This window comes from Salvelinus namaycush, chromosome 8 (assembly GCF_016432855.1).
Source record: "Salvelinus namaycush isolate Seneca chromosome 8, SaNama_1.0, whole genome shotgun sequence".
NCBI lineage: Eukaryota > Metazoa > Chordata > Actinopteri > Salmoniformes > Salmonidae > Salvelinus > Salvelinus namaycush.
The window spans coordinates 45,672,841-45,687,113 of record NC_052314.1 but is presented as its reverse complement, the minus strand read 5'-3'; the positions used below and the strand labels follow the sequence as shown (position 1 = coordinate 45,687,113).

The 14,273-nt window shown below is 44.1% G+C and overlaps 1 protein-coding gene across 3 annotated transcripts in view; it reads left to right on the top strand.

Annotated features, from left to right (window-relative positions):
• Nucleotides 1-14,273, top strand: part of LOC120052737 (AP-2 complex subunit alpha-2-like) — a 53,050-nt gene that overhangs the window by 14,858 nt on the left and 23,919 nt on the right. For all 3 annotated transcript variants that reach the window (XM_038999823.1, XM_038999824.1, XM_038999822.1), the window contains 10 exons: nucleotides 1,994-2,187; nucleotides 2,438-2,567; nucleotides 3,391-3,492; nucleotides 3,633-3,892; nucleotides 7,332-7,500; nucleotides 7,623-7,760; nucleotides 9,783-9,965; nucleotides 10,241-10,338; nucleotides 10,578-10,809; nucleotides 12,746-12,925. In XM_038999823.1, coding sequence (XP_038855751.1) covers nucleotides 1,994-2,187; nucleotides 2,438-2,567; nucleotides 3,391-3,492; nucleotides 3,633-3,892; nucleotides 7,332-7,500; nucleotides 7,623-7,760; nucleotides 9,783-9,965; nucleotides 10,241-10,338; nucleotides 10,578-10,809; nucleotides 12,746-12,925 — 1,686 coding nt within the window. The remainder of the gene's footprint in view (nucleotides 1-1,993; nucleotides 2,188-2,437; nucleotides 2,568-3,390; nucleotides 3,493-3,632; nucleotides 3,893-7,331; nucleotides 7,501-7,622; nucleotides 7,761-9,782; nucleotides 9,966-10,240; nucleotides 10,339-10,577; nucleotides 10,810-12,745; nucleotides 12,926-14,273) is intronic.

The window sequence follows — 14,273 nt, the reverse complement described above, 5'->3', positions numbered from 1 at the left end:
ACGTAAAGTTGTCAGGTAGCAAAGTAAGGTTAGCAACAAAACGCACAGCAGCACGTAAACAAGTCTACAAGTTGTGACCGGAAATGACGTGAAGGAAGAGGTGGTTCACCGATCAAGGCACCGATCAATAGCCAAGATACTCAGCTTTCCGCAGACACCCAGTAGCTAGGCTATATACAGGCACCGGTTAGTCGGGTTAGTTGAGATAGTATGTACACGTAGGTATGGTTAAAGTGACTATGCACATATGATAAACAGAGAGTAGCAGCAGTGTAAAAGAGGGGTTGGGGGGGCACAATGCAAATAGTCATGTAGCTTGCGAAAGTATTCACCGCCTTGAGATCATAGCAAAGGGGGTGAATACATACAGTGAGCACCATAATTCATTGGACAGTGAACATTTTTTTGTTATTTTGGTTCTGTACTCTAGCACTTTTGAGTTTGAAAGGATACAATGACAATGAGGGTGAAGTGCAGACTGTCGGCTTTAATTTGAGGGTATTTTCATACATATCGGATGAACCGTTTAGAAATTATAGAAGCTTTTGTACATAGTCCCCCCCCATTTTCGGGCATATAAAAACACTGGACAGTTTACCATAATGTAGAATAAAGTAATCATTGTTAATATTTGGTCGCATATCCTTTGCATGCAATGACTGCTTGAAGTCTGCGATGCATCGACATCACCAGACGCTGGGTATCTTCCCTGGTGATGCTCTGCCAGGCCTGTAATGCAGCCATCTTCAGTTCCTCCTTGTTTCGGGGACTTATTGCCTTCAATATCCTCTTCAGCATGTAAAATGCATGTTCAATTGGATTCAGATCCGGTGATTGACTCGGCTAGTCAAGGATTTTCCACTTTTTGTCCATCAAAAACCCCTTCGTTGCTCAAGCAGTTTTAGGGTCATTGTCTTGTTGCATGATGAAGTGCCATCCAATGAGTTTGGAGGCATTTGGTTTTATCTGAGCAGATAAAATATTTCTCTAGACTTCAGAATTCATTGTTCTACTTCTGTCTGCAGTCACATCATCGATGAAGACAAGTCAGCCTGCTCCACTGGCAGCCATACAGGCCCAAGCCATAACACCCCCTCCATCATGTTTCACAGATGAGGTGGTATGCTTTGGATCATGGGCATGTCTTTTTTTTCCTCCACACTTTCCTCCTTCCATCACTCTGGTACATGTTAATATTTGTCTCATCTGTCCACAATACTTTTTTTCCAGAACTCTTGGGCCTCTTTTTTAGGTGCTATTTAGCAAACTGTAATCTCGCCTTTCTGTTCTTCAGGCTTATCAGTGGTTTGCGTCTTGTAGTGTACCCTCTGTAGTCCTGCTGGTGTAGTCTTCTACGTATGGTAGACTTTGACACATCTACACCTGCATCCAGGAGAGTGAAAAAGAAACAAACTGTTTTTCACTTTGTCATTATGGGTATTGTGTGTAGATTGCTGAGGATTTCTTTTTTTTAATCCATTTTAGAATAGGGCTGTAAAGTAACAAAGTGTGGAAAAAGTAAAGCGGTCTGAATACATTCCGAATACACTGTATAAGGGAATGAGTGTGTTATGGAAGGAATATGATGTGAGAGGAAGTGGCAGGCAGCCACGGTTCAGGTGGTGAGACTGCATCGTAATGATGGCCTACTACGTCTCTCTGAGTCTCAGCCACATGAAAGTGTGTCTCAAATGTGTCCCTATAGTAGAGTGTACTACTTTTGACCAGGACCCGTAAGGGTATAGGGTGCCATTTAGGACACAGACGAACAGCAGGGAGGTTATGAACCCTGCACAAGGCGTCCTGCCATCACTCTCTACTGGTTCCTCTCAAGGCTTTTTCCTTTTAGGAATTAACACATTTTTACTTGCCACTGTGCTGCTGCTTGTCGGGTTACTGTGAACCACTTTGTGTCAAATGTTGTTGTAAAAAGGCTATACAAATAAAATACGATTGACTGATCTCTCTCTTCCCTCTCTCGCTCCCCTCCCAGGGCTACCTGTTCATCTCGGTGCTGGTAAACAGCAACAGCGAGTTGATCCGCCTCATCAACAACGCCATCAAGAACGACCTGTCTAGCCGCAACCCCACCTTCATGTGCCTGGCCCTGCACTGCATCGCCAACGTGGGTAGCCGCGAGATGGCCGAGGCCTTCGCTGGAGAGATACCCCGCATTCTGGTGGCTGGGTAAGAATGGAGGGGATGGAGAAGGGGATAAGGAGAGGGGGGTAGTGGAAGGGAGGGTGAGGAGACCGGAGAAGCAAATGGGGGAGGGGGACTGAGGACACGGAGAGGACATGATTTTCTTTGTATTAATATGCTATAACAGCATGATTAGACAATCTGCAGTACCAACAATATCTTTCCAGGACCAGAGATGTTGGAGACTGGTAGTACTTTATAGTGAGCATTGTGTTGTTTGTGATGTGATTGCCAGGGACACCATGGACAGTGTGAAGCAGTCTGCTGCCCTGTGTCTTCTGCGTCTGTACAAGGCCTCCCCAGACCTGGTTCTGATGGGGGAGTGGACCTCCCGGGTGGTGCACCTCCTCAACGACCAGCACATGGTGAGAGACAGGCCATACATTTCTGCTCCAGGCCAACACTAGCACACCTGGGGTGTATTCACTAGGAAGCAAACAATGAAGACGGGGAGCGATTAAACTGAATTTTCTAATTAGAAACATTTGCTTTCATTTCAAAACGTTTTCCATTGCAAAGCGGTTTGCTACACTAAGGAATACACCCCTGATTTATCAGGTTGAATCAGGTGTGCTAGTGCATTTCTCTTCCAGGCCAATAGGTGTGCTAGCTAAATAGCTCTGTTACAATATACACACAGGCAGCCCAATTCAGATTTTTTTCCCCCCACTAATTACAATTTTTTTTACCAATCACATCAGATCTTTTACAGAGCTGATCTGATTGGTCAAAAGAACATTTACTGAAAAAAAGAAGAATTGGGCTTCCTGTCTAAATGCAGCCAGAGTAACCTAACGTAGCAGGCATAAATGCCTGAAAATAGATGCCTCATACTGGTCTTGATGAGACATTTTTTTATGTCAGGGGAGGTTCTTCTGCACTGTTCAAACAATCCAGAAAATGTGGAGGAGATAAGATGGAGTGTCGCCTTGTTAATGTCCAAAAGCGGGAGTTGCGTTACAGGCTCTTTTCCATTTCCCCTGAAAACCCTATGCATCCGTTTGCTGACATCCCCTCTAAGGGTGCTTTCTTAGTATGAAGCAATGCATTGGATATGTATTTTAAGTGGTATGCTGGTATGGATATTGGAACGTAACTACTGACTTCATTGAGACTGTAAGGTTGAGGTTTATGCCTTTTAGGTGTTACTGTTGTTTCTGATGATGAGCTTGTGTCTGTCTCTCGCAGGGTGTTGTCACGGCAGCCATCTCCCTCATCACCTGTCTCAGCTCGAAGAACCCAGATGAGTTCAAAACCTGTGTGTCCCTGGCTGTTTCTCGTCTGAGCAGGGTGTGTGTGTGTGTGTGTGTCTGCGCACGTGTGCATGCATACCTATAAAATCATGTATGTCAGTCCAGCGATCCATCCTCCCTTTGCCTCACTGTCTCTAACACCTGGATTTCAACCCATCTCCTCCCTTTCTCCTCCAGATTGTGTCGTCAGCCTCCACTGACCTGCAGGACTACACCTACTACTTTGTCCCAGCCCCGTGGCTGTCCTGTAAACTGCTGCGCCTGTTGCAGTGCTACCCCCCGCCAGAGGATGGCGCCGTGAAGGGCCGCCTGGTGGAGTGTCTGGAGACCATCCTGAACAAGGCCCAGGAACCACCCAAGTCCAAAAAGGTGCAGCACTCCAACGCCAAGAACGCCATCCTGTTCGAGGCTATCTCACTCATCATCCACTACGACAGGTGAGGAGGCTGTCTGTCACTCTAGGTGTCTTTCTTCTTCCCGCTCTGTCTTTTTCTCTCACTTTTTCAGTATCTCTGTATATTTCTCTCTCTCATATACACTAAACAAAAATTTAAACGCAACATGCAACAATTTCAAAGATTTTAATGAGTTACAGTTCATGTAAGGAAATCAGAAAATGTAAATAAATTCATTAGGCCCTAATCTATGGATTTCACATGACTGGGAATACAGATATGCATCTGTTGGTCACGGATACCTTTAAAAACAAAAAAGGAAAGGGTGGGGATCAGAAAACCAGTCCCTATTGGGTGTGACCACCATTTGCCTCATGCAGCGCGACTTATCTCCTTCGTGTAGAGTTGATCAGGCTGTTGATTGTTGCTTGTGGAATGTTGTCCCACTCCTCTTCAATGACTGTGCGAAGTTGTTGTATATTGGCGGGTTTATCCAGAGCATCCCAAATATGCTCAATGGGTGACATGTCTGAGTATGCAGGCCATGGCAGAACTGGGACATTTTCAGCTTCCAAATATTGTGTACAGAACCTTGCAACATCGGGCCGTGCATTATCATGCTGAAAAAAGAGGTGATGGCAGCGGATGAATGGCACGACAATGGGCCTCAGGTACTTGTCATGGTATCTCTGTGTATTGAAATTGCCATTGATAAAATGCAATTGTGTTCATTGTCTGTAGCTTATGCCTGCCCATACCATAACCCCACCGCCATCATGGGGCACTCTGTTCACAAAGTTTACATCAGTAAACATTTCGCCCACTCGACGTGGTTACACGTGGTCTGCGATTGTGAGGCCGGTTGAATTGTCTAAAATGACGGAGGCGGCTTATGGTAGAGAAATGTACATTAAATTCTCTGGCAACAGCTCTTGTGGATATTCCTGCAGTCAGCATGCCGATTGCACGCTCCCTCAACTTCAGACATCTGTGGCATTATTGTGTGACAAAGCTGCACATTTTAGGGGGCCTTTTAGTCTCCCCAGCACAAGATGCACCTGTGTAATGATCATGCTGTTTAATCAGCTTCTTGATATGCCACACCAGTCAGGTGGATGGATTATCTTGTCAAAGTAGAAATGCTCATTAACAGGGATGTAAACACATTTGTGTACAACATTTGAGAGAAATAAGCTTTTAGTGCATATGGAAAATGTCTGGGATCTTTCAGCTCATGAAACATGGACCAATACTTTACATGTTGTATTTATATTTTTGTTCAGTATGTGCATATAAACACTGAGTATACCAAACATTTGGAACACCTTCCTAATATTGAGTTGCACTCAGAACAGCCTCAATTCTTTAAGGCATGGACTCTACAAGGTGTCGAAAGCATTCCACAGGGATGCTGGCCCATGTTGACTCCAACGCTTCCCACAGTTGTGTCAAGTTGGCTGGTTGTCCTTTAGGTGTTGGACATGAGCGTGAAAAACCCAGCAGCGTGGCAGTTTATTATTATTTTTTTGGTTACTTTTACCCCTTTTTCTCCCCAATTTCGTGGTATCCAATTCATAGTTAGTCTTGTCTCATCGCTGCAACTCTCGTACGGACTTGAGAGAGAGGCAAAGTTTGAGAGCCGTGCGTCCTCCGAAACACAACCCAAACAAGCCACACTGCTTCTTGACACAATGCCCACTTAACCTGGAAGCCAGCCGCACCGTGCACCTGGCGACTGTGTCAGCGTGCACTACGCCCGGCCCACCACAGTAGTCGCTTGTGCGCGATGGGACATGGACATCCCTGCCGGCCAAACCCTCCCCTAACCCGGACGAGGCTTGGCCAATTGTGCGCCACCCCATGGGTCTCCCGGTCGAGGTCGGCTGAGACGGCGCCTGGACTCGAACCCAGAATCTCTAGTGGCACAGCTAACACTGCCATGCAGTACCTTAGACCACTGTGCCACTCGGGAGGCACCTACTACCATACCCAGTTGCCCATTCACCCTCCAAATGGCACACAATCCATGTCTGAATTGTCTCAAGGCTTAATAATCCTTCTTTAACCTGTCTACTTCCCTTAAATTGATTTCAAATCAATGTAAATTAACAGGTGACATCAAAGGAGTGTAGCTTTCACCTGGATTCACCTGATCAGTGTCTGTCATGGAAAGAGCAGGTGTTTCTAATGTTTTGTATACTCGAGTCTGTTCTGAGGGCAATAAGGGGTGCAACGCAATATTAGGAATGTGTTCCTAATGTTGTGTACATTCGGTGTATATATACATTGCATTCAGAAAGGATTCACAGCTCTGGACTTTTTCCACATTTTGTTGTTACAGCCTGAATATAAAATTGATTAAATGTAGATATTGTGTCACTGGCCTACACACAATTCCTCATAATGCCAGTGGAATTATGTTTTTACACATTTTTACAAATTAATACAATATGAAATGTCTTGAGTCAATAAGTATTTAACCCCTTTGTTATGGCAAGCCTAAATAAGTTCAGGAGTAAAAATGTGCTTAACAAGTCACATAATAAGTTGCATGAACTAACTCTGTTGACTCACTCTGTCAATTATTAACCTAATTGACAGAGTGAAAAGGATGCCTGTACAGAATAAAAAAATATTGCAAAATATTGCATGTTTTGGAATAAGGCACTAAAGTAAAACTTCAAAAACATGTAGCAAAGAAATTAACTTTATATCCTGAATACAAAGCGTTATGTTTGGGGCAAACACAACACGTTACTGAGTACTGTTCTTCATATTTTCAAGCATGGTGGTGGCTGCATCATGTTATGGGTATGCTTGTCATTGGTAATGACTAGGAGTTTTGGGGGGGATAAAACTAAACGGAATAGAGCTTAGCACAGGCGAAAACCTGGTTCATTTTTCCAACAGACACTGGGAGACAAATTCACCTTTCAGCAGGACAATAACCTAAAACACAAGGCCAAATATATACTGGGGTTGCTTACCAAAACGACATTGAATGTTCCTGAGTTGCCTTGTTTCAGTTTTTCCTTAAATCTGCTTGAAAATGTATGGCAAGACTTGAAAATGGCTTTCAAGCAGTGGTCAACAACCAACTTGACAGAGCTTTAAAAAGAATAATGTGCAAATTCTGTACAATCCAGGTGTGCAAAGCTCTTAGACTTAGCCAGAAAAACTAACAGATGCCAAAGGTGATAATAACATGTATTGAATACTTTATTGAATACTGTATTTCTTGGGGTATTGTTAGTAGATTGGTCAGAGAGAAACATATTTTATCAATCCTGTAATACAACAAAATGTGGAATACTTTTTCACACACACACACACACACACACACACACACACACACACACACAGAGAGTATATTCCTCTTTCTACTCTCTCTCTGTCTCTTTCTCATCTTAAACCTAAAGAATGGCAATTATGGTGTGGCTTACTCATATTTTTTTTCTCCCTCCTACCTCCCCCTCTCCAGTGAGCCCAACCTGCTGGTGCGTGCCTGTAACCAGCTAGGTCAGTTCCTGCAGCACAGAGAGACCAATCTGCGCTACCTGGCTCTGGAGAGCATGTGTACCCTGGCCAGCTCGGAGTTCTCCCATGAGGCCGTCAAGACGCACATCGAGACCGTCATCAACGCACTCAAGGTCCGTCTCTGTCAAACACACGCTACACACACACTGTTCAGATGAGACACTGCTTTTTTGATTAACACTTTGTTTTAAGTACTTTGGTGTTTGTAACACATTTTATACCTTTTTCTCTTCAGACTGAAAGGGATGTGAGTGTTCGCCAGAGGGCTGCTGACCTGCTCTACGCCATGTGTGACCGTAGCAACGCCAAGCAGATCGTTGCCGAGATGCTCAGCTACCTGGAGACAGCAGACTACTCCATCAGAGAGGAGATGGTACGTGTCTGTGTGTGTGTGTATTGTATGTTTTCCCCCTCTGAGTGCCTCTGTTTGTGTCTGCGTTAAAGAGTGTGTAACCCAGCAGTTCCCAAACTGTGTGTCGCCTGATATGAAAATGGTGTCGTGGGAGAATTTATCAAATCCAGAATTTAAAAGATATGTAGATATATATTATCGTATCGTCTTTGTATCTCAAAATCATTGTAATGTGGTTCATCTTAAAAATCGAAATGAAAATTATTTGAATGTAAAAGATCAAATTAAACTAGAGGGCCCGTAGATCATAGGAAAAGGCAGCACTTGACCGTTGCACTTCAATTATTCCCACCGTGAATGGCTAGGCACGCTATGAAACCACATACTATTGCAGAGACTGACATACCGTCCGCTATTAATATAGTAAAAACAGTGTGTGGGGAGCCACAGAAACTCACATCAATACCTTTGTCAGATAGCATGAATTCTTCATTTAACAGTGTTGTTGCTAGCAATCAAGAGGAAACTGACTAAAGGACTCAAACTACCCAGCTTATGCTCTCCAAATGAACTTTAGCTGTGAGGGCTGACATGCCCATGCATTGACTTTTGTTCGCTATACATGTCATGGGATGCTATTCACAAGGACATATTTTTCTGTCTCACAATTCCCAAGCAATGAAACTGCAAGTTCAGTGTGCTGCGTGGCTATATTGACGAAAAACAGATTCCAAATGGGATCGAATGGTGCACAGATGGGGCTCCATCTATCAGGGAACAGGGGGCAGGCCTCTGCACTCTAGTTATGAATGTGTCTCCCTCTGCCATATGGACGCATTGTGTGATACACAGATAGCAGCTGGTGGAAAAAGAGCTGAGGACAGAACTCCGATGTACTGCAGCAGATAACTTTGATTGTGAAATACGTCAAACCACATTCAATGCACGCACGCCTGTTCGCAAGACTATGTGGAGATATGGGATCAGAGCATGACAATGTTCTATTTCACACCAAGGCTTGGTGGTTATCGAGGGAGAGAGTTGGAAAGATTTTTCGCATTGAGAGAGGAACTGTTGTCATTCACAATGGATGTAAAAGAAACAGACTTGGTTGACTTCCTGTGTAATGAAAATAAAATAACAGAAAACAGCATGAGTAAGTGTCCCACACGAGTGATGATTGCTCACCTCCAACGCTTGGAAGAGCACTTTGGGATGGACGTACATCCTAATCCGTTTGACTGTGATCCTGGCTCAGTTAACATGCTGGTTAGTGAGATCGAACAGCTGATCGAGCTGTCATGTGACCGAGTGCTGCAGACAACGCATTCACGGGTCACTAAGGAGGGGTTTTGGTTCCTGACTCAAAGGGAATACCCTGCCGTCTCCCTCTGAGCATTAATGCCGCGTTCAAAACAACTGGGAACTCGGAAATCACAGACTTCCGACTTCTGTTCGTTCAAGACAACTGGGAACTCGGAAAGAAATCCGCACCGACTGGGGAAAAATAGATTTGAACGGTCATCCAACTCGGGAATTCGTGTCTCTTTCAAGTGCTCTGACTTTCCGACCTAAAGATCACTGACGTCCTGCTCTGAGTTCCCAGTTGTCTTGAAAGCACTTAAAACTCAGGTAGGCTACCCTTCGCCAGCTCATATCTGTGTGAAGCTGGATTCAGTGCTCTCGTCTGCATTAAAACCAATTATCAATCCAGGTTCGATGTGAAAGCACCACACCCCTTGACGTTGAACAAGCACACCCATCTCATTAGTGGTGGAGATATGAGAGACATTTTGTCAGACTAATTTGCAATTGACTGCTCCACATTAAAAGTATGTGATGGTGAGTGGGGAAGACAATCGAATACTGTTAGAATGTTTTTCAATTGACTGCCATAGCCTCAAATAAAAACGTACAACTTGGCTGTTGTACTTAAAAATATCACATGGGTGGGGCCGCAAGAATTTTCAGATATCAAAATGGGGTCATAGGCCAAATAAGTTAGGGAACCCCTGGTGTAACCTCTGCTCCCTTCTCTCCCAGGTGTTGAAGGTGGCCATCCTGGCAGAAAAGTATGCGGTGGACTACTCATGGTATGTTGACACCATCCTTAACCTCATCCGCATTGCCGGGGACTACGTCAGTGAGGAGGTGTGGTACCGAGTCATCCAGATTGTCATCAACCGTGACGACGTGCAGGGCTACGCCGCCAAGACTGTCTTTGAGGTAGGGGTTCCCCAAGCCGGATACGTCTGGATCCAATGTGCTCTTTTTGTCTCAGCTTGGAAATTCCTCAATCATATTCCCTTGTTGAATACATTACGGTGAAAACATTTTTAAAACTATTCAAAAATAATAATAATAAAGTCCTCCCTGTTTGAGTAATTTGTTTCTGTTTGGTGCCTAATGAACACGGCTCTGAAGACCCATAGCATTTGGCTATCATAAAATCTGTTCAAATTACTTACATTTCTAACTGTCCCCCTCCTCCCCCTCTCCAGGCGCTGCAGGCCCCAGCCTGTCATGAGAACATGGTGAAGGTGGGGGGGTACATCCTGGGAGAGTTTGGAAACCTCATCGCCGGGGACCCCCGCTCCAGGTGAGTGGTGTCCTCTCCCACACCAGTGACATCATCAACCTGAGACGCACACAAATATGCGGGTGCTCTTATTTTCTGATGTATTAATCAGGTTTTTCTTCCCCATCTTTCTCATTTCTTTTTATGGTTCTACCTTTTTGTCATCCTTCTGTCCATTCTCATCCTCTCTTCGCACTATGATTTGAACTCTTTACCGCTCCTCTCTTTCTCTTCTCCCTCTTTCTCATCCCTCTCTCCAGCCCTCTGGTCCAGTTCAACCTGCTCCACTCTAAGTTCCACCTGTGTTCGGTGCCCACGCGCGCCCTGCTGCTCTCGGCCTACATCAAGTTCATCAACCTGTTCCCAGAGACCAAGGCCACCATCCAGGAGGTGCTTCGCTCCGACAGCCAGATCAGGAACTCTGACGTGGAGCTGCAGCAGAGGGCCGTGGAGTACCTCAAGCTCTCCTCTATTGCCAGCACCGACGTCCTGGTGAGCTTTTGGGGTTTTTGATTGGCAAAAAAAGATATCTATATATTTGTAGGTGTTCTGACAATTTGTGACAGATTGGAAGGGTGGGTACGAGGATTGAACCCTGGTCTCCAATGTGAGAGTCGTATATGTGACTGTGCCAGGGAGTGTTATCACTGCACACACAGCTCTTGCCTGGCTACCCATCCACATCGCTCTGACCAACTGACGTTTCTTTTCCACAATGAGTCTGGATTTGCCACTCTCCCCGACGATTTCTAGAATGTGAACACATTCTTACCGTTCTGATTGCTCCCAGAAACTGACGGGTTGGGCCAGAGCCGCACTACAAGATGTCGTTATCAACTTTGATACTCTGGTTAGATTTGTTACACTATCCAATCGCTGATTTAAATTGTTTTGTACACACCCTTCATTTTAAAGTCATACAAACGACTTCTACGGTAGCAGTTTCAGACTCTCTGTAGCGAACAACAGAGCAGAGGAAGAATTTAGTGTGAGGTGTCAGGCTACCGCAGCTCTGCGCGTGTTTTTGTTATTTTACTGATCTCTTTCACTTCTTAATTTTTTATTGTTTACTGTAAAGTATGTTGCCATTTTAAATGCACTTACAGTGCCTTCGGAAAGTATTCATACCCCTTCACTTATTTCGCATTTTGTTGTTACAGCCTGAATTCAAAATGGATTAAATAGATTTTCTCTCTTTCTTTACACACTACCCCATAATGACAATGTGAAAACATGTTTTTAGATATCTTTTCAAATGTATTGAAAATAATAAAATAAAATACAGAAAGATCAATTTTACATAAGTATTCATAACCCTGAGTCAGTACATTTTAGAATCACCTTTGGCAGCGATAACAGCTGTGAGCCTTTCTGGGTAGGTCTCTAAGATATTTGCACTCCTGGATTGTACAGTGTTTTCCCATTTTATTATTTTCAAAGTTCTTCAAGCTCTGTCAAATTGATTGTTTATCATTTCTAGACAGCCATTTTAAAGTCTTGTCATAGGTTTTCAAACAGATTTTAAGTCAAAACTGTAACTAGGTCAGGAACATTCACGGTCTTCTTGGTAAGCAACTCTAGAGTAGATTGTGTTTTAGGTTTGTTTTAGTCCTGTCTGGTGGAAAGCAGACAAACAGGTTTTCCTCTTGGATTTTGCCTGTGCTTAGCTCTATTCCATTTCTGTTTTTTTATCCTGAAAAGCTCTGCAGTTCTTAATGATTACAAACATACCCATAAAATAACACTTTCTATTCTGTATAAAAAGTTAATGGACTTGCCTAATTTTTGCAGTATTTTTTTAGTGCCTTGTTGCAAACAGAATGCATTTATTTAATGTCTTTTAAAACTGTTACCATCTACCAATAGGTGCCATTGCGAGGGATTGGAAAACCTCCCTGGTCTTTGTGATTGAATCCGTTTGAAATTCACTGCTCATCTGAGGGACCTTACAGATAATTGCATGTGTAGGGTACAGAGATGAGGTAGTCATTCAAAAATAATGTTAAACACTATTATTGCACACAGAGTGGGTCCATGCAATTTATTATGACTTGTTAAGCACATTTTTACTCCTGAACTTATTTAAGCTTGCCATAACAAAGGGTATGAATAGTTATTGACTTAAGACATTTCAGCTTTTTGTTATTAATATTTTAAAAAAAAAATTTTTTTTCTGTAACACAACTAAATGTGGGGAAAGTCAAGAGTTCTGAAGACACTGTAGAATACATTTTGATTTGACTGCGGGCCACAGAGCAGCAACAACATAACCTTGCCGTGTTCAGATGCGGTTCAGTGTTTCAAATGTGAACCTAAACCACGGTCATGGACATTGCTGTACGGTCACAGGCCTGACAGGACTCTAACCTCTGATTGGTTTAGTCACACTGTCATAACTGTAACCACATCCCTCCTTCCCCCTCTTCAGGCCACTGTGCTGGAGGAGATGCCTCCCTTCCCAGAGAGGGAGTCCTCCATCTTGGCCAAGCTGAAGAAGAAGAAGGGTCCGGGTGCCGTGTCGGTAGAGCTGGAGGACGGCAAGGAGAGAGGAGAGCTCAACGGTGGAGGGGACAGGGCGGGTGACGCTGCCATCGCAGCCTCTAACGCTGTGAGCATTCAATTCAATATACTGTATCTGCATCCCAAATGGCACCTATTCTCTACACCCGCGGAAATCGAATTAGCATAATCAAAAAATCCTCATCAAAATCCGTAACTACGTTTTTAGAATGGGCTGCATCTCAATCCACCGCATCTGCCAATGGTGGCCTTCTGCAGTGGAAGGTGGCCAAGCTACAGCTGTGTTTGTCAGACCATGAGACATCCCAAAAACTTCTGTAGCGTCCAAACCACTCTGCGAAAAGATGAAACTCAAGAACACAAAATGGTGTTCTCCATTTTGCTCCGAAGTCGGTATTGTCGATCTGCTAACCTCTGTCTGTAGTGCCCGAACAGTTTGGGATTACACACTGAGACTCTCACGAACACGTACATGTTGGTTATTTGACTCGTCTCAAGGTAGCCGGTACCAGTTTAAAAAATGAATGGAAGTAAATATGGAAGAAGTTTAGTGCCAAAAGAAATTGGTTAAATATGGGTCAAACTAAATAAAAATAATTTCCTGATCTTTCTTATACACTATATATACAAAAGTATGTGGACAGCCCTTCAAATTAGTGGATTCGGCTATTTCAGCCACATCTGTTGCTGACGGGTGTATAAAATCGAGCACACAGCCATGCAATCTCGATAGACAAACATTGGCAGTAGAATGGCCTTACTGAAGAGCTCAGTGACTTTCAACGTGGCACTGGCATAGGATGCCATCTTTCCAACAAGTCAGTTCGTCACTAAAAAATTATAAAAAAATTGCTGGCCCTCGGTTGCAACACTCACTACCAAGTTCCAAATTGCCTCTGGATGCAACGTCCGCACAATAACTGTTCGTCGGGAGCTTTATGAAATGGGTTTCCATGGCCGAGCAGCCGCACACAAACCTAAGATCACCACGTGCAATGCCAAGTGTCGGCTGGAGTTGTGTAAAAATCTGCGCCGTTGGTAGCTAGAGCGGTGGAAGCACGTTCTCTGGAGTGATGAATCACGCGTCACCATTTGGCAGTCCCATGGACTAATCTGGGTTTGGCGGATGCCAGTAGAACGCTACCTGCCGGACTGCATGGTGCTCACTGTAAAGTTTGGTGGAGGAGAAATAATGGTCTGGTGCAGTTTTTCATGGTTCAGGCTAGGCCCCTTAGTTCCAGTGAAGGGAAATTGTAACGCTACATAATACATTGACATTCTAGATTATTCTGTGCTTCCAACTTTGGCAACAGTTTGGGGAAGGCCCTTTCCTGTTTCAGCATGACAATACCCCCGTGCACAAAGCGAGGTCCATACAGAAATGGTTTGTTGAGATCGGTGTGGAAGGACTTGACTGGCCTGCACAGAGCCCTTGA